At 36.3% G+C, this 18,939-nt stretch overlaps 1 protein-coding gene and 2 long non-coding RNA genes across 4 annotated transcripts in view; all 3 read right to left on the bottom strand.

Annotated features, from left to right (window-relative positions):
• The window catches only part of LOC140281669 (C-type mannose receptor 2-like), a 54,623-nt gene that overhangs the window by 5,251 nt on the left and 30,433 nt on the right, over positions 1-18,939 (bottom strand). The window contains exons 4-5 of the mRNA XM_072376168.1: positions 10,960-11,062; positions 10,168-10,406 (exon numbers count right to left, since the gene is read on the bottom strand). Coding sequence (XP_072232269.1) covers positions 10,168-10,406; positions 10,960-11,062 — 342 coding nt within the window. The remainder of the gene's footprint in view (positions 1-10,167; positions 10,407-10,959; positions 11,063-18,939) is intronic.
• Positions 11,347-12,672, bottom strand: LOC140281492 (uncharacterized). Of its 2 annotated transcripts, XR_011909763.1 has the most exons (4): positions 12,595-12,672; positions 12,407-12,449; positions 11,650-11,820; positions 11,347-11,511 (listed from the first exon to the last, which is right to left on the bottom strand). It is a non-coding gene; the product is annotated as an uncharacterized lncRNA (long non-coding RNA). The 2 variants fall into 2 exon arrangements; XR_011909762.1 differs by lacking the exon at positions 12,407-12,449.
• On the bottom strand, positions 17,627-18,291 carry LOC140282146 (uncharacterized). Its single transcript, XR_011909812.1, has 3 exons — positions 18,221-18,291; positions 17,827-17,906; positions 17,627-17,695 (listed from the first exon to the last, which is right to left on the bottom strand). It is a non-coding gene; the product is annotated as an uncharacterized lncRNA (long non-coding RNA).

Below are 18,939 nucleotides of genomic sequence, written 5' to 3'. Positions count from 1 at the left end.
TTAGTTCCAGCAGTGAGAGATGAGACTGTGTGAGTTACTGCTCCATCTCCATCTGGTGCATTGATGTTTGTCTCTGCACCATTAAACTGGAGAACAAAGCTGACATTGTTGTTGACTTTATTCCACTGCAGAGTGATACTAGTCTCATCTTGTGCTGATGGTCTGAAGCTTTCTGCATTTATTGGAGCTGGGAGAGAAAAGTATCACAGTGATTATCTTTACAAATATGGGACTCAAAGATTTGAAGTTGCACCATTTCTGGTACACACTACATCAGCATTATGCTCAGGCAAAGGTCAATATAAAACTACTTGTAGGTGATCATGCAGTTGAAACAACAAACAGCAAATAATTTAGTGATAACGGCGCTCGTAGGAGGATCAGAAAAACTATGACATGCTTGTGCTAATATTTATTTGTGTTTACTGATGCTAATGAGAGCTATTTGCTTCATGATGCAACTGCTGTTTATGATAAAAAGGCAGCAGAGGAAAAATTTGTTCAAAATTTTTTTTATGACGAACATTTTGATAAAAGAACTGCTTCTAAACTTCATAACAAATAACAATGTTGATGTTACGGTACACACAGAATGCAGCTATGCACAGATATTCATTTTCTAAATGCGCTTATTATCAATTATATCTCACCAGAGACAGCTGTGAGTTGTCGTCCACTGCTTCTGACGTTCTCAAACACAGAGAAGAGAGTGAATGTGTATTTAGTTCCAGCAGTGAGAGATGAGACTGTGTGAGTTACTGCTCCATCTCCATCTGGTGCATTGATGTTTTTTTCTGTACCATCAAACTGGAGAACAAAGCTGACATTGTTGTTGACTTTATTCCACTGCAGAGTGATACTGGTCTCATCTTGTGCTGATGGTCTGAAACTGTCTGCATTCTGGGGCGCTAATAAAGGAAAACAGAGTAAAGAGCAATGTTATAAATATAACTCACAAGTGTTAAGCTGCATCATTTCTACTGCACATTATATTTAGCATCTTGTTCGGGAGAGAGCTCATTATAAAAAGCTACATACATATTAATGGTGATCATAAAATGAAAACCACATCTCCCTCCAAAAAAACGTAGAGAATTGTCAATTTATTGGAATCACTTGGATCAACAAAAAACCTCAATATGGTTTGACTAATATTTATTTGAGCTCACTGTAACTGAAAAGAGGTTATGCTGCTGTTTACAGCTGCTGTTGATGATAAAATGGTTGCACTTAACTAGAATTACCTGATGAGCAACAGGAACGTTTAGAAAAATCTAATGAATGAAAACTTTATCCAAAGAACTGTCTTTAAAATGTATAATATATTAGAGTGTTGAATTTATATCGGACAGAGGAAACACAAGTCAGATATAGTTTGTTCATACAAAACTAATGACATGAAACTTGTTACCAGTGACAGCTGTGAGTTGTCGTCCACTGCTTCTGACGTTCTCAAACACAGAGAAGAGAGTGAATGTGTATTTAGTTCCAGCAGTGAGAGATGAGACTGTGTGAGTTACTGCTCCATCTCCATCTGGTGCACTGATGTTTGTCTCTGTCCCATTAAACTGGAGAACAAAGCTGACATTGTTGTTGACTTTATTCCACTGCAGAGTGATACTGGTCTCATCTTGTGCTGATGGTCTGAAGCTTTCTGCATTTATTGGAGCTGGGAGAGAAAAGTATATCAGTGATTATCTTTAGAAATATGGGACTCAAAGATTTGAAGCTGCACCATTTCTGGTACACACCACATCAGCATTATGCTCAAGTAAAGGTCAATATAAAACTACTTGTAGGTGATCATGCAGTTGAAACAACAAACAGCAAATAATTTAGTGATAACGGCGCTCGTACGAGGATCAGAAAAACTATGACATGCTTGTGCTAATATTTATTTGTGTTTACTGGTGCTAATGAGAGCTTTTTGCTTCATGATGCAACTGCTGTTTATGATAAAAAGGCAGCAGAGGAAAAATTTGTTCAAAATTTTTTTTATGACGAACATTTTGATAAAAGAACTGCTTCTAAACTTCCTAACAAATAACAATGTTGATGTTACGGTAAACACAGAATGCAGCTATGCACAGATATTCATTTTCTAAATGCGCTTATTATCAATTATATCTCACCAGTGACAGCTGTGAGTTGTCGTCCACTGCTTCTGACGTTCTCAAACACAGAGAAGAGAGTGAATGTGTATTTAGTTCCAGCAGTGAGAGATGAGACTGTGTGAGTTACTGCTCCATCTCCATCTGGTGCATTGATGTTTTTTTCTGTACCATCAAACTGGAGAACAAAGCTGACATTGTTGTTGACTTTATTCCACTGCAGAGTGATACTGGTCTCATCTTGTGCTGATGGTCTGAAACTGTCTGCATTCAGCGGAGCTAATAAAGGAAAACAGAGTAAAGAGCAATGTTATAAATATAACTCACAAGTGTTAAGCTGCATCATTTCTACTGCACATTATATTTAGCATCTTGTTCGGGAGAGAGCTCATTATAAAAAGCTACATACATATTAATGGTGATCATAAAATGAAAACCACATCTCCCTCCAAAAAAACGTAGAGAATTGTCAATTTATTGGAATCACTTGGATCAATAAAAAACCTCAATATGGTTTGACTAATATTTATTTGAGCTCACTGTAACTGAAAAGAGGTTATGCTGCTGTTTACAGCTGCTGTTGATGATAAAATGGTTGCACTTAACTAGAATTACCTGATGAGCAACAGGAACATTTAGAAAAATCTAATGAATGAAAACTTTATCCAAAGAACTGTCTTTAAAATGTATAATATATTAGAGTGTTGAATTTATATCGGACAGAGGAAACACAAGTCAGATATAGTTTGTTCATACAAAACTAATGACATGAAACTTGTTACCAGTGACAGCTGTGAGTTGTCGTCCACTGCTTCTGACGTTCTCAAACACAGAGAAGAGAGTGAATGTGTATTTAGTTCCAGCAGTGAGAGATGAGACTGTGTGAGTTACTGCTCCATCTCCATCTGGTGCACTGATGTTTGTCTCTGTCCCATTAAACTGGAGAACAAAGCTGACATTGTTGTTGACTTTATTCCACTGCAGAGTGATACTGGTCTCATCTTGTGCTGATGGTCTGAAGCTTTCTGCATTTATTGGAGCTGGGAGAGAAAAGTATATCAGTGATTATCTTTAGAAATATGGGACTCAAAGATTTGAAGCTGCACCATTTCTGGTACACACCACATCAGCATTATGCTCAGGCAAAGGTCAATATAAAACTACTTGTAGGTGATCATGCAGTTGAAACAACAAACAGCAAATAATTTAGTGATAACGGCGCTCGTACGAGGATCAGAAAAACTATGACATGCTTGTGCTAATATTTATTTGTGTTTACTGGTGCTAATGAGAGCTATTTGCTTCATGATGCAACTGCTGTTTATGATAAAAAGGCAGCAGAGGAAAAATTTGTTCAAAATTTCTTTTATGATGAACATTTTGATAAAAGAACTGCTTCTAAACTTCCTAACAAATAACAATGTTGATGTTACGGTACACACAGAATGCAGCTATGCACAGATATTCATTTTCTAAATGCGCTTATTATCAATTATATCTCACCAGTGACAGCTGTGAGTTGTCGTCCACTGCTTCTGACGTTCTCAAACACAGAGAAGAGAGTGAATGTGTATTTAGTTCCAGCAGTGAGAGATGAGACTGTGTGAGTTACTGCTCCATCTCCATCTGGTGCATTGATGTTTTTTTCTGTACCATCAAACTGGAGAACAAAGCTGACATTGTTGTTGACTTTATTCCACTGCAGAGTGATACTGGTCTCATCTTGTGCTGATGGTCTGAAACTGTCTGCATTCTGGGGCGCTAATAAAGGAAAACAGAGTAAAGAGCAATGTTATAAATAGAACTCACAAGTGTTAAGCTGCATCATTTCTACTGCACATTATATTTAGCATCTTGTTCGGGAGAGAGCTCATTATAAAAAGCTACATACATATTAATGGTGATCATAAAATGAAAACCACATCTCCCTCCAAAAAAACGTAGAGAATTGTCAATTTATTGGAATCACTTGGATCAACAAAAAACCTCAATATGGTTTGACTAATATTTATTTGAGCTCACTGTAACTGAAAAGAGGTTATGCTGCTGTTTACAGCTGCTGTTGATGATAAAATGGTTGCACTTAACTAGAATTACCTGATGAGCAACAGGAACGTTTAGAAAAATCTAATGAATGAAAACTTTATCCAAAGAACTGTCTTTAAAATGTATAATATATTAGAGTGTTGAATTTATATCGGAGAGAGGAAACACAAGTCAGATATAGTTTGTTCATACAAAACTAATGACATGAAACTTGTTACCAGTGACAGCTGTGAGTTGTCGTCCACTGCTTCTGACGTTCTCAAACACAGAGAAGAGAGTGAATGTGTATTTAGTTCCAGCAGTGAGAGATGAGACTGTGTGAGTTACTGCTCCATCTCCATCTGGTGCATTGATGTTTGTCTCTGCACCATTAAACTGGAGAACAAAGCTGACATTGTTGTTGACTTTATTCCACTGCAGAGTGATACTAGTCTCATCTTGTGCTGATGGTCTGAAGCTTTCTGCATTTATTGGAGCTGGGAGAGAAAAGTATCACAGTGATTATCTTTACAAATATGGGACTCAAAGATTTGAAGCTGCACCATTTCTGGTACACACTACATCAGCATTATGCTCAGGCAAAGGTCAATATAAAACTACTTGTAGGTGATCATGCAGTTGAAACAACAAACAGCAAATAATTTAGTGATAACGGCGCTCGTAGGAGGATCAGAAAAACTATGACATGCTTGTGCTAATATTTATTTGTGTTTACTGGTGCTAATGAGAGCTATTTGCTTCATGATGCAACTGCTGTTTATGATAAAAAGGCAGCAGAGCAAAAATTTGTTCAAAACTTTTTTTATGACGAACATTTTGATAAAAGAACTGCTTCTAAACTTCATAACAAATAACAATGTTGATGTTACGGTACACACAGAATGCAGCTATGCACAGATATTCATTTTCTAAATGCGCTTATTATCAATTATATCTCACCAGAGACAGCTGTGAGTTGTCGTCCACTGCTTCTGACGTTCTCAAACACAGAGAAGAGAGTGAATGTGTATTTAGTTCCAGCAGTGAGAGATGAGACTGTGTGAGTTACTGCTCCATCTCCATCTGGTGCATTGATGTTTTTTTCTGTACCATCAAACTGGAGAACAAAGCTGACATTGTTGTTGACTTTATTCCACTGCAGAGTGATACTGGTCTCATCTTGTGCTGATGGTCTGAAACTTTCTGCATTTATTGGAGCTGGGAGAGAAAAGTATCTCAGTGATTATCTTTAGAAATATGGGACTCAAAGATTTGAAGTTGCACCATTTCTGGTACACACCACATCAGCATTATGCTCAAGTAAAGGTCAATATGAAACTACTTGTAGGTGATCATGCAGTTGAAACAACAAACAGCAAATAATTTAGTGATAACGGCGCTCGTACGAGGATCAGAAAAACTATGACATGCTTGTGCTAATATTTATTTGTGTTTACTGGTGCTAATGAGAGCTTTTTGCTTCATGATGCAACTGCTGTTTATGATAAAAAGGCAGCAGAGGAAAAATTTGTTCAAAATTTTTTTTATGACGAACATTTTGATAAAAGAACTGCTTCTAAACTTCATAACAAATAACAATGTTGATGTTACGGTACACACAGAATGCAGCTATGCACAGACATTCATTTTCTAAATGCGCTTATTATCAATTATATCTCACCAGTGACAGCTGTGAGTTGTCGTCCACTGCTTCTGACGTTCTCAAACACAGAGAAGAGAGTGAATGTGTATTTATTTCCAGCAGTGAGAGATGAGACTGTGTGAGTTACTGCTCCATCTCCATCTGGTGCATTGATGTTTTTTTCTGTACCATCAAACTGGAGAACAAAGCTGACATTGTTGTTGACTTTATTCCACTGCAGAGTGATACTGGTCTCATCTTGTGCTGATGGTCTGAAACTGTCTGCATTCTGGGGCGCTAATAAAGGAAAACAGAGTAAAGAGCAATGTTATAAATAGAACTCACAAGTGTTAAGCTGCATCATTTCTACTGCACATTATATTTAGCATCTTGTTCGGGAGAGAGCTCATTATAAAAAGCTACATACATATTAATGGTGATCATAAAATGAAAACCACATCTCCCTCCAAAAAAACGTAGAGAATTGTCAATTTATTGGAATCACTTGGATCAACAAAAAACCTCAATATGGTTTGACTAATATTTATTTGAGCTCACTGTAACTGAAAAGAGGTTATGCTGCTGTTTACAGCTGCTGTTGATGATAAAATGGTTGCACTTAACTAGAATTACCTGATGAGCAACAGGAACGTTTAGAAAAATCTAATGAATGAAAACTTTATCCAAAGAACTGTCTTTAAAATGTATAATATATTAGAGTGTTGAATTTATATCGGAGAGAGGAAACACAAGTCAGATATAGTTTGTTCATACAAAACTAATGACATGAAACTTGTTACCAGTGACAGCTGTGAGTTGTCGTCCACTGCTTCTGACGTTCTCAAACACAGAGAAGAGAGTGAATGTGTATTTAGTTCCAGCAGTGAGAGATGAGACTGTGTGAGTTACTGCTCCATCTCCATCTGGTGCATTGATGTTTGTCTCTGCACCATTAAACTGGAGAACAAAGCTGACATTGTTGTTGACTTTATTCCACTGCAGAGTGATACTAGTCTCATCTTGTGCTGATGGTCTGAAGCTTTCTGCATTTATTGGAGCTGGGAGAGAAAAGTATCACAGTGATTATCTTTACAAATATGGGACTCAAAGATTTGAAGTTGCACCATTTCTGGTACACACTACATCAGCATTATGCTCAGGCAAAGGTCAATATAAAACTACTTGTAGGTGATCATGCAGTTGAAACAACAAACAGCAAATAATTTAGTGATAACGGCGCTCGTAGGAGGATCAGAAAAACTATGACATGCTTGTGCTAATATTTATTTGTGTTTACTGATGCTAATGAGAGCTATTTGCTTCATGATGCAACTGCTGTTTATGATAAAAAGGCAGCAGAGCAAAAATTTGTTCAAAATTTTTTTTATGACGAACATTTTGATAAAAGAACTGCTTCTAAACTTCATAACAAATAAATATGTTGATGTTACGGTACACACAGAATGCAGCTATGCACAGATATTCATTTTCTAAATGCGCTTATTATCAATTATATCTCACCAGAGACAGCTGTGAGTTGTCGTCCACTGCTTCTGACGTTCTCAAACACAGAGAAGAGAGTGAATGTGTATTTAGTTCCAGCAGTGAGAGATGAGACTGTGTGAGTTACTGCTCCATCTCCATCTGGTGCACCAATGTTTGTCTCTGTACCATCAAACTGGAGAACAAAGCTGACATTGTTGTTGACTTTATTCCACTGCAGAGTGATACTGGTCTCATCTTGTGCTGATGGTCTGAAACTGTCTGCATTCTGGGGCGCTAATAAAGGAAAACAGAGTAAAGAGCAATGTTATAAATAGAACTCACAAGTGTTAAGCTGCATCATTTCTACTGCACATTATATTTAGCATCTTGTTCGGGAGAGAGCTCATTATAAAAAGCTACATACATATTAATGGTGATCATAAAATAAAAACCACATCTCCCTCCAAAAAAACGTAGAGAATTGTCAATTTATTGGAACCCCTTCGAACAATAAAAAACCTCAATATGGTTTGACTAATATTTATTTGAGCTCACTGTAACTGAAAAGAGGTTATGCTGCTGTTTACAGCTGCTGTTGATGATAAATTGGTTGCACTTAACTAGAATTACCTGATGAGCAACAGGAACGTTTAGAAAAATCTAATGAATGAAAACTTTATCCAAAGAACTGTCTTTAAAATGTATAATATATTAGAGTGTTGAATTTATATCGGACAGAGGAAACACAAGTCAGATATAGTTTGTTCATACAAAACTAATGACATGAAACTTGTTACCAGTGACAGCTGTGAGTTGTCGTCCACTGCTTCTGACGCTCTCAAACACAGAGAAGAGAGTGAATGTGTATTTAGTTCCAGCAGTGAGAGATGAGACTGTGTGAGTTACTGCTCCATCTCCATCTGCTGCACTGATGTTTTTTTCTGTACCATCAAACTGGAGAACAAAGCTGACATTGTTGTTGACTTTATTCCACTGCAGAGTGATACTGGTCTCATCTTGTGCTGATGGTCTGAAGCTTTCTGCATTTATTGGAGCTGGGAGAGAAAAGTATCTCAGTGATTATCTTTAGAAATATGGGACTCAAAGATTTGAAGTTGCATCATTTCTGGTACACACTACATCAGCATTATGCTCAGGCAAAGGTCAATATAAAACTACTTGTAGGTGATCATGCAGTTGAAACAACAAACAGCAAATAATTTAGTGATAACGGCGCTCGTACGAGGATCAGAAAAACTATGACATGCTTGTGCTAATATTTTTTTGTGTTTACTGATGCTAATGAGAGCTTTTTGCTTCATGATGCAACTACTGTTTATGATAAAAAGGCAGCAGAGGAAAAATTTGTTCAAAATTTTTTTTATGACGAACATTTTGATAAAAGAACTGCTTCTAAACTTCATAACAAATAACAATGTTGATGTTACGGTACACACAGAATGCAGCTATGCACAGATATTCATTTTCTAAATGCGCTTATTATCAATTATATCTCACCAGAGACAGCTGTGAGTTGTCGTCCACTGCTTCTGACGTTCTCAAACACAGAGAAGAGAGTGAATGTGTATTTAGTTCCAGCAGTGAGAGATGAGACTGTGTGAGTTACTGCTCCATCTCCATCTGGTGCATTGATGTTTTTTTCTGTACCATCAAACTGGAGAACAAAGCTGACATTGTTGTTGACTTTATTCCACTGCAGAGTGATACTGGTCTCATCTTGCGCTGATGGTCTGAAGCTGTCTGTATTCGGTGGAACTAAGACAATGAGGGTAATTTTTTGTTGAAGCTAAAAATGATATTTTTAGGCATAAAAACTCTTTTGGAAACCATGAGTTTGTCATGTCAGACTCATTGACATCTGGCTTAGAAAGTGCAAATAACCATCAAAGTGAAAATATCACCTTCCCATCAAACGTGTGGGAGAATAATTGTAACTTTAGAATAATAGTCTTCTTCGTCAGGACTACATGAGGAATAAAGAAGGAAGGAACTAACTGATACTTAACGTAATTATGGATTCACTTTTAAACCAGTTTCATTTGGAATACAATGATTGTTTAATCTTAGTTCATTAAACATGCATTTGTATCAAATCAGGAATGCCTGAACAGTTTATCAATGATTACTAAATACTTCCCTAACAATTCCTAAAGAAGGGCAAAGCAGTAGATTTCAAAGAATTACATGAAAACGGATGAGGATTATAATAAATCATTAGATTTTGAATTGTTAATGAATACATTTTTGTTAATCATCATGACTACTGTTGCCAACTGTAACTTTGTATCAGTATGATATAATACTTTAATTTAAGGGACACAAAAGGAGCAACTATTAGACAGGCAAACATTTAATATTCAGTGAGTACTGAAGAACTAATGGCAAAGTATTCTGAATATAATGCAATCAAGAATTACTGTTCATGGAAGCTTCTCTGTTATATATCATTCCTGAGGATGGATAAATCTTTACCACTAATGTTTAAGTAGTTAGTGATGACTGAGTCATTACTAACTTTGTGTAGTTCAGCGTTTATCCAGAATTCTAATGAAGAGGCAGGTCAGTAAGACCATTTGAAATATATACATTGAGTAATCATGTCTTAATTATTCATTTAAATCCCACTTTTTTTTCCAACTCCTCAATAACTACTGTATGGACTTATTCAGTGTAGAAATATTTTCCTGAAAAATGTGATTTCTTTTTCTTTTCTATGTTCATCATCTCACTAATGCAAGCTGTTAACATCTTCTCACAAAAAATGTGAAATTTGAACTTCAGGTGCTTCGCAATGAGAGTTCATTCTTTTTGTAAGTACGTCAATACTTCAATACAACAATGAACATCTTTGTTGTGTATGAGGGCAGAAATTAGACACATTACTTGGTCTGTAGCAGATGAACGGTAAACTCTGAGTACAGTCCTCATCTGACCATCTCCCCGAGTCAGCGAATGATGCAGCAACACATTCATGTTCACCATTGTTTGGCTCACTGGCAGCCCAGTGTCGAAACAGAGAGTTGCTGCCATCAGACCACTCTTTTTGCCGATACAGACCAATCCACACAAAGCTTCCTCCTGCTAGTTCTGTGATGATGGCATTTTCTCTTTCATTTCGTATACTGAGTGGAAAAGAGCAGCATATCAGTATCAAGGAAAACTAAAGACAACAGACACAAAAAAGTCCACTGTATACTTTGGGGAATATACTGGAGGACAAACATCAGTTAGAAAAAGGGGAGCAATAATATGGCTTAAGGGAAAATGTTTAGCAGCTCAAAGAATTCATCATCATTTAAAATATTTTCTTGTAAACAACAACATGCAACAATGACATAAAACAGAAACATATTTATTGCCCATTACTCCATTCTTTCACTATAAGTAGCCTTTGTACTTTAAACTATCTAAAAAAAAATATAAATCCACCAACAATTATGGTACTGTGCCACGGCTTAAAGTGTCATATAAAATTTAAGACAGCAATACAAAACTTGACAGTTTCAAATGTAAAAAGAGGAAAATATGGAAGTTGAAGGACATAATAAGGAAATAAAGGATTCCTTTAATCTAATTATTTTACTGTCTGACAAGCACAATTTCTTTAACAGAATGCATTAAAATGTGTTTGTTGGTAGCATGATATGTCAGAGTTTTCATTAATGTTAATTGTACCTGGCGAGATCGACATAATTCTTCCTGCAGAATCTCTGAGCTTCAGTCCAAGTCAGTGATAAGGTTTGATTGATGACAAATGATGGTGAGCCTTTTATTATACCTGTAAAGATATCAACAGGCAGAAATCAACAGCAACAGGATGGACTAAAAGATATAAATCAACGAGTTGAAAAATCGTTTGTATTATTTCTACACCACAAACATGTAGCTTTTTCGCGAAATGTCATGAAAAACATGAATATGATGAAAATAATGAATGAATGTGTTATTTCTTGTGCTATGAAAACTTACCATTGTAGCACACAAAGCGATGTGCCACATTGCAGTCAAAGTCATCCCATTGGCCAAAGTATGGACTCCCACTTAAAAGTCTGACATTCTCACTTAAAAGTCTGACACAGTATTGTTTTTCACCAAGATTGTTTGGCTGACTACCCGCCGTATACCAGTTTCTGAATGTTGTGTCTCCTTCACCATAGAAGCTGCTGTCATTTAAGGACCATTTCCAGCTGTTTAACAAGTCATCGTGCAGACCTATCCAAGCCTTTCCTGTTTAGAAATATGTAAAAGAGCTTCTGTGACAATCAGCATTATATTTCTTGATTTTCTGTGTACAGGGCAACTTTTTCAAAAGCAGTGTTTCAGAATATGATATATTCGGACATAGAATCACTTTTAAAAACTGACCTCTAAAGTTAGATGCAGTGTTAAGAACAGCATAGACATCAGCAGCGTTTTCTATGGTGGCCAGGTCAGTGTAATCACGCCTGCAGACACTCTGAGCATCATTCCACTTCAGCTGCGAGCGCACAAAGTAGTACTGACGAGTCTGGGCAACGGCAACACTGAGCAGTGCACCTGGGGAAAAAAAAAGGGAAAAAATTGTATAGTGTGTGTTGGCAAACAGGAAGAACTTCTTTGACACACAAAAGTAAGGCTGCGTTACACTTCTCAGAAGCCAAGAATATAACACTACCCGACCTTAAACAAGTTTGAGTGCACTCATCTTTCCCTATTCAGTTTATTTCCTCAATTCCTTCCCTTGTGTCCTTGTCATCTGAAATGGTAATCAAGTCAATCAAGACTTTTCTAACGAAAAGATCATAATTTCATCATTTTCAGCTGATGTCAATATGAAAAGGGGCACATCTGCATTTTCAATCCATTGTTGTTACAGACAACTAGATTTTTGAGTTCTGTCAGGTCAGAATTTAGAGAGTTTGAATAAATGTATATGTGCCTTTAATATATCTATGAAAAATCCTCTTATCCTACAGAAAACATTTACAACAGATAAACATTTTCTTTGTCATTTTGAGTTAACCTCAGTTTCAACCTGTGCAAAAGAAAATTTGTGTATTTGCTGCTCATTATAGACCGCTTAAGTTGTTGCTTTGAAAGAAAAAAATAAACCAATAAATTAAGGAGTGAAAAATCAACTAACCTGAGAGCACAATGTAGATCAGTTTATAATCCATGAGATACACCTTTAAAAATATCAATAACCTTAATTAGTACACTTCAACCTTGTAATTAACTTTAACCAATCACATCTCACACACGGATAAGAACCAATTTACAAATGCGCAGTACAAATCCTTTTAAAATGTGGTAGCTGTAGAACATACATACCAGTATATCTGCACTTCTTCTTCATTGAAAATGCAGCACTTCTACCTCCACTGAGAATCAGTTAAGGTGTGCTGCCAAGATATTTTTTTGTCTTCAGCTGCTGAAAATATTTGAAATGTTTCACACTAAGGGGCGGAGGTAAAGATATCTTTATCTTAAAAACCTGATTATTTAGAAATCAGCAGAGATGATGTGCTTTAAATTAGGGCTGTCAAAGAATATTCTAATATATATTCGAATAGGCTTTAAAAACAGACATTCGCAGGTGAAAATTAATATTGAAATATGACAAGCCCCGTCTGGAAATACTTCGGATTGTGGTCGGTTGATGGAAACATTGGGGAGCCTCGAGACAAAGTCGTATGCAAGCTAGCTCCAGTTAGTTTATCATTCGACCACCAGCAACATGAGCTTACATCTTTAAAATGTGCACCCATAAATGAGCATGGGATAACATATGAAACTCCAACTAAACAACCACGTCTCGACACATATTTTGCACAAGCTCTTTGTCTGCAGCACTACAAGAGGCCTGCACGCAGAAATGCATTACGGTCATATGTAGACGGTTTTGGCCGTTAGTTCATGTACTTATTTTTGTGTAGGTAATATGTTGTCAAATATGTTTAAACTTAAGTAAACTACCTGTACAAGTAGTTATGTGTCGTTGTATTAGTTTGTCCTGTTATCGACGTAATGCTGTCATCGCCTGGCTGATTGAAAGCCCCTATGCAGCGGACGCAACTCATCCCAGGTGCGTATGCGCGTCATTGACATAACGCGCTAATACAGATATTCGAATATATGTGGAGAAATTTAGAGGGAATATTCGAACTTCATTTTTGAGCAATTTTGACAGCCCTACTTTAAACAAACCTGTTTCATTTTGAAAGCATAGTCCCATTTCTCTGATGTGACATATCGGAGGGTTGTGTCAGTTTTCTCAATGTTGTCTACAGATAGTGGTTCTTAGTATATTATAGTTATTGTAATAAGCATGAGTTGACAGATAAAAAAAATTAAAATACATGAAACATAATTATTAGCATATACATGTATATCACTAATGAGATTATATAATATCATAGCATCTGTAACAAATAAACTGTTAGATTAAGAGCATTCTTTTAATCAATTTCAACTGTGCCTTATTTCTATATAAAGGGATGGAGTTGGTAAAACGGTAGAAAGGCTACTATCAATATATATTTATAGTCTGCTTAACATTTAATGCGTGCTTATAAGCATTTTATAAGGACTTATGACCTAGTCACTTATATTGTCTATTGGGTCATAAATATAAAGTGTCACCACAGTGACAACTTACAGTTGCGCCGAGGAGCATTGAATTTGTAGCTTTTATCAAGCTTGCTTGAATGTAGTTCTAATGACACCTTTCTCCTTTATGATATTGTTAAAGTCAGGAACATCCTGTCACAGTGTGATGCAGAAAAACTAATCCATGCATTTGTTACTTCAAAATTGGACTATTGTAACTCTTAATTGTTGAGCTGTCCCAAAAATTCATAGAAAAGGCTTCAGCGAATCCAAAAATGCTGCTGTGAGAGTTCTGACAAGAACTAGAAGAAAATATAATATTTCTCAAGTTTTTGCTTTAATTAACGCTAATTATACTATAGCTGAGCCAGTTGGTACTTGAGCCGCACAGAATATCAATTGTATAGTGCAAAGAAGTCCATTTTCCAATCAAAATCCCAGGTAAGTGGTTTTGCATAACATTTCTGAGAACCAGATATGATGTAAATTAACTTTCCAGAGATCAACTCTCATTAGCAAATACAGCCACCGGCAAAATTGTGCTCTTAAACACAAAAGCACAAAAGATATTCAAAGTATGCGCATACAGTCTTTGATTCAAGCACTAACTGGGAACTCCTCAGGCAAACTATGTTCTTCTGCCAAGTTACTAGTTTACTGCCACTGTCAAGTGCAAAAGGTGTGTCTGTTAATGATTCTGTGTTAGGTTTTCTTGCTTACGTACCCCCCTCCTGCACCTCTGAACACTGATGTCCGTGACAATTTATAGTTTTCTAAACCTATCCATGTTTTTTTTCTAACATGTAAATCTAACCATGTACTTACAACTTCTAACTGTGACCATATGTAGCAGGGAGCAAAGTAATAAAGTAAGTGATGCACCACAGCGCTGACAGCTGTCAACTGTTGAGAGGACAACAATGCTGTATAAGGGGACAGGAGGAGTTGACAAATGGTAATCACATTGGATAACACAGTGAAACAGAATGTTTCTTTATTTCCAAGATTGGATATTCAAGACAAACAAAAATTAAAAAAGGAAAGAAAAAGTTCCAAAAGTGAAAAACTGTAACAATAGAAATAGTTCCTCACACTAAGTCGCCTGTCCCTACATTTATGAACAGGAATTCCAGTCATTACAACTGTATCATCAGGTTTTGCTTTGAATATTTCTGCCCCGAAATGATTGTGTAACACTGACAATAAGAACAGCTGTAATGGCTGTACACTGTACTTCATCACTTGCAGCAGCGTAGGGCGCCGAGAGAATGAGACACTAATCATAAAAAGATTTATATTTTTCTTAAATCTTCATTTCTCTCTCTTTTCTTTCTGCCACTTCTGACTGACTTCTGGCAGCTCCCAAGTTTAATTCATGGGGGCAGGGGCATGAGTGCGATAAAAAGGGGGTTCGGAAAAAAAAAAAACCTTTGTAAGATGTAGAACAATGCCAGCAACAGGGGTTACAGTAAAAAAACAAATAATAGACACATTACTTAATAATATGGACAGCTATGTTCATAGATAAAATGTAAAGCAAAGTATAGAAATATAGGTATAATAAAGGTATGAAATAAAGATTTAAAATAAACAGCAAACTCTGAACTGAATTATTATGGATCACTGGTCACTGTAAGATTACACACACATGAGTAAAGAACTAACAAATGCTGTCTTCCTGTGTTTAACACAGTGGGGCACACACAACAACAGGGCGCATGGGTTTATGATGGAGTTCATTCATTTAAATGTCTGAATAACAAATTATTTTAGGCTTAACTACTCTGTGCCAACACTGACCACTGGATGGCAACGTGGCTCCAAGGAAAAGTTACTAATTTTCCTAATTAATGATTTCTCCCTTATAAAAAAATAAAGCTGTTGACCTCAATGAGAACCTTAAAGAACCTGTACAAATATAATAAGCATGTTTAAGCTAGTGTCAATAGTTCAGATGAAGATCAACCCGAAGCTAAATGTCTTTTTTTCCCAGAGATAAAGAGGGGAGATGTGGGAGGTGTTTCTTGTCTTGTTAGTTGAGGTGTCAAGCAATTTCTTGATTTAAATGTCCAGGAAGACGCTAACATTTGGTCTGTATTCAGACTTTAACTCTACCTTCACATGAAAGGCTTAACTTGTTTATTTACTGATAGCTTTGTTAGTTGGTGTCAGGGTGTTAATGTCCTCCAGACAAGTTTTGGGAAATAGGAGAAAGGACAAAGTCTATTTTAAATAGAGGTGGTGTCTGGCTCTTTCTAGTGTGGAAATCTCATATCTGTGTCATTTTTTTTCATTCCATTATTTTTTTATTTTATGACTTTATACTGATCATTATTTTTTCTTTTCACACATAATCAAAGTGACACACAAGAAGTCCAGGCAACTCTCTCGTCAGCATAGCATTTATGACAAATGACAGGTGGTGTTTGCACTGATTCTGCATAATCAAGACTGTAGACATGTGAAAACATCACCTGCCATGTTGTTATGAATGCTATGCTAAAGAACTTGTTGAGACTTGCAGGATTTCGCCTGTCAATTTCTTACATGACTTTTAGAATCCTGTTTTTTCTGACATGGGGACACCTTGGCTCAGCAGAGAGAATGTAGTCCAACTGGAAGTTTGGTGGTTCAGTCCTCAGGGTGTCAACAAGTTCAACTTTCCTTGAGAAAAATACTAAACCCAAGTATCCCTGCAGTATGTTTATCAGTGCGACTGTAGAGGAGAGTGCTGTACATGAACTGTATTTTTATATACAGTATAATAGAGAGCACTGTTTGTAAGAGTAGGTGAATAAGAAATGCACTGTAAAGCACACATTGTAGAGCCCTATTGTCCACATGCAAACACAAATTTGTGTGAATAATGGAAACAGAGTTTTTTGGCTTGCCATATCAGAGCATGTCCTGTTCTTTTTCGATCTACATGACAACTGCAGACACTGACCAGGTAGTGTGGGGGCCAACAGGATTTTTTGCACAAGAACACAAAGTTCCTTTCGACTACATGTGCCTTACTGAAGAGGGTATGCTCATTATGTCATCAGACTTGTGATAGACATGTGACTATCCCTAGTTACACCCCAATAGGTTGCAAAAAGTCAGGCATCTTAATGGTTTCACCGCCTCAAAAACACATTTATAAAATGAAGAGTTGTTGTGCAACAAACTGTATCACAAAATTTCCCTTTTTACAAACGCCAGTAAAGAGTCAAATGGTTTGCTGCATTTCATTGAGACAACTGGCTTGAAGTGTGAATTTGTAGTAAATACGCGTCAGGTATGTAAGATGTTTTATTATGCTTCAATATTTTTACAAACCAAGAAATCCTATTTTGTGTCCCCCATTTATAATCTGTGTAACTAATGTTTTTGCATTTGATAGAAATGCCAAGATTGCTCTAGGTCTGTGGATGACCATTAAATGTTCAGAAGACACGGAACATTTACAGTAACATTAATTGGATGCATTCTGAGAATGAAATTTGCACACAAACTGACTTAATTTCAAGAGGTCTTGCCAAATATTTATAAGTTAAGTAAGATAATTTTGATGGGCAGTGTAGAAGAAATTTGACTTTTCACCAGGAAGATCGTCTAAATCTTGAATGTTCCAAGATTGGGCCACAATGGATGAGATTTCAGCTGTTCTGTTCTCTTTAACAGACATAATTCAAAATGGGAAAAATTCAAATAAAAAATAAATTAAATTTTTCATGCAAGGCACGTGAATCTTCCTCCATTTTCCTTATTGTTTTCATGATTCAACAGAAAGAATCTTCAGAGAAAACAACTGCTCTGACAGTCCATATTGTTTGAATAGCTGGAATAAAAGCCAAGAGAAACAAATCTTTATGTTAGTACTTGGGAAAAAGATGTATTTTTTGGATTAAAAGTAGATATAAATGAGTCAGTACAGGGTAAAAAATTAACTCCAAGAATAACGAGTCTCACCTCAAGTAACTCCTCCTCTAACTTTAGTTTTGACAGCTCAGTAGACATTTGTAAGTTCATGTTCATTCGAAGAACATAATCTGTTGGCACAAATAAACAGTCAGCTTGAACAATACACTCATAATGTTACATTAGGATAGTTGAATAGTAAATACAATAACTTATATTGAATTCCATTTAAAATTTGAACAAAGATATAAATGTACAAAGCTTTATCAAAGAAGACAATGGTAGCCAAATTTCTGTTTTATACGAAAATTATAAATAGAAACCCAAACAAGGAGAAAAACTCAAAATACAATCAGGATATGAATTAAAAACAAAGGCATGGAATTTATTTCATTGTGTATTTAAACTCTACTCAGCAATGAATGTAACAAATGCATTTACTTACTTGGTCCTGTGGTTGAAGAATTTGGAAGTTTTGGAAAGATGGTGTTTGTTTACATGGAAAAAAACATATATAATGAATAGTTATGTATTAACTACAACTTTTAATGTTCAGGTGTGTAAATTTCACTCGAATCTGACTTAAAGCTGTCGTCGCATCATATCAGAAGAGACAATCAAACAGAAAATGTTTAGGAATTCTAAACAAAATAAACAAAAAAAATTTCGGTTTGAGTGAATACTGATGAAGAACCCTATCATTTAGAGTCAGTTTTATCTTTTTCCTTGCTGCCATTGTACAGTGACCTATCTTTGAAGGACAGGAACATACTGAGGCAAAGTGGGAACTGGTCAGGGAAGCTGATTAGGTCAGGCTGTGATTTACCAGAGTCTCTGGAAACAAGAGAGGTGTAGAAGATGAAAAGCTCCACCTTAACCCTGTGGAGTTGACAGACCCGCCAGGGCGTCCAATCACATGACCGATTTAAGATGAGGTAGCAGGAAGACACAGCCTCACTGAGTCTCAGTTTCAACTTGTGTTGAACGTGGGGACTTCAAACTACATACCAGTTTCTAAATTGTGTTGATAGGCCAAGTAATAATAGGCCAGACTTATGAAAAGTCATTTCCACTATACAAAACAAGGTGATAAGGCTGCGTTTCAGTATTATGAACAGGCCTCAACTCTGACAATGTTCAAATCCAGGCTGAAAACAGCTCTTT

This window comes from Leuresthes tenuis, unplaced genomic scaffold (genome assembly GCF_036924035.1).
Source record: "Leuresthes tenuis unplaced genomic scaffold, fLeuTen1.0.hap1 SCAF_22, whole genome shotgun sequence".
NCBI lineage: Eukaryota > Metazoa > Chordata > Actinopteri > Atheriniformes > Atherinopsidae > Leuresthes > Leuresthes tenuis.
This window is presented reverse-complemented; position numbering and strand designations above follow the sequence as displayed.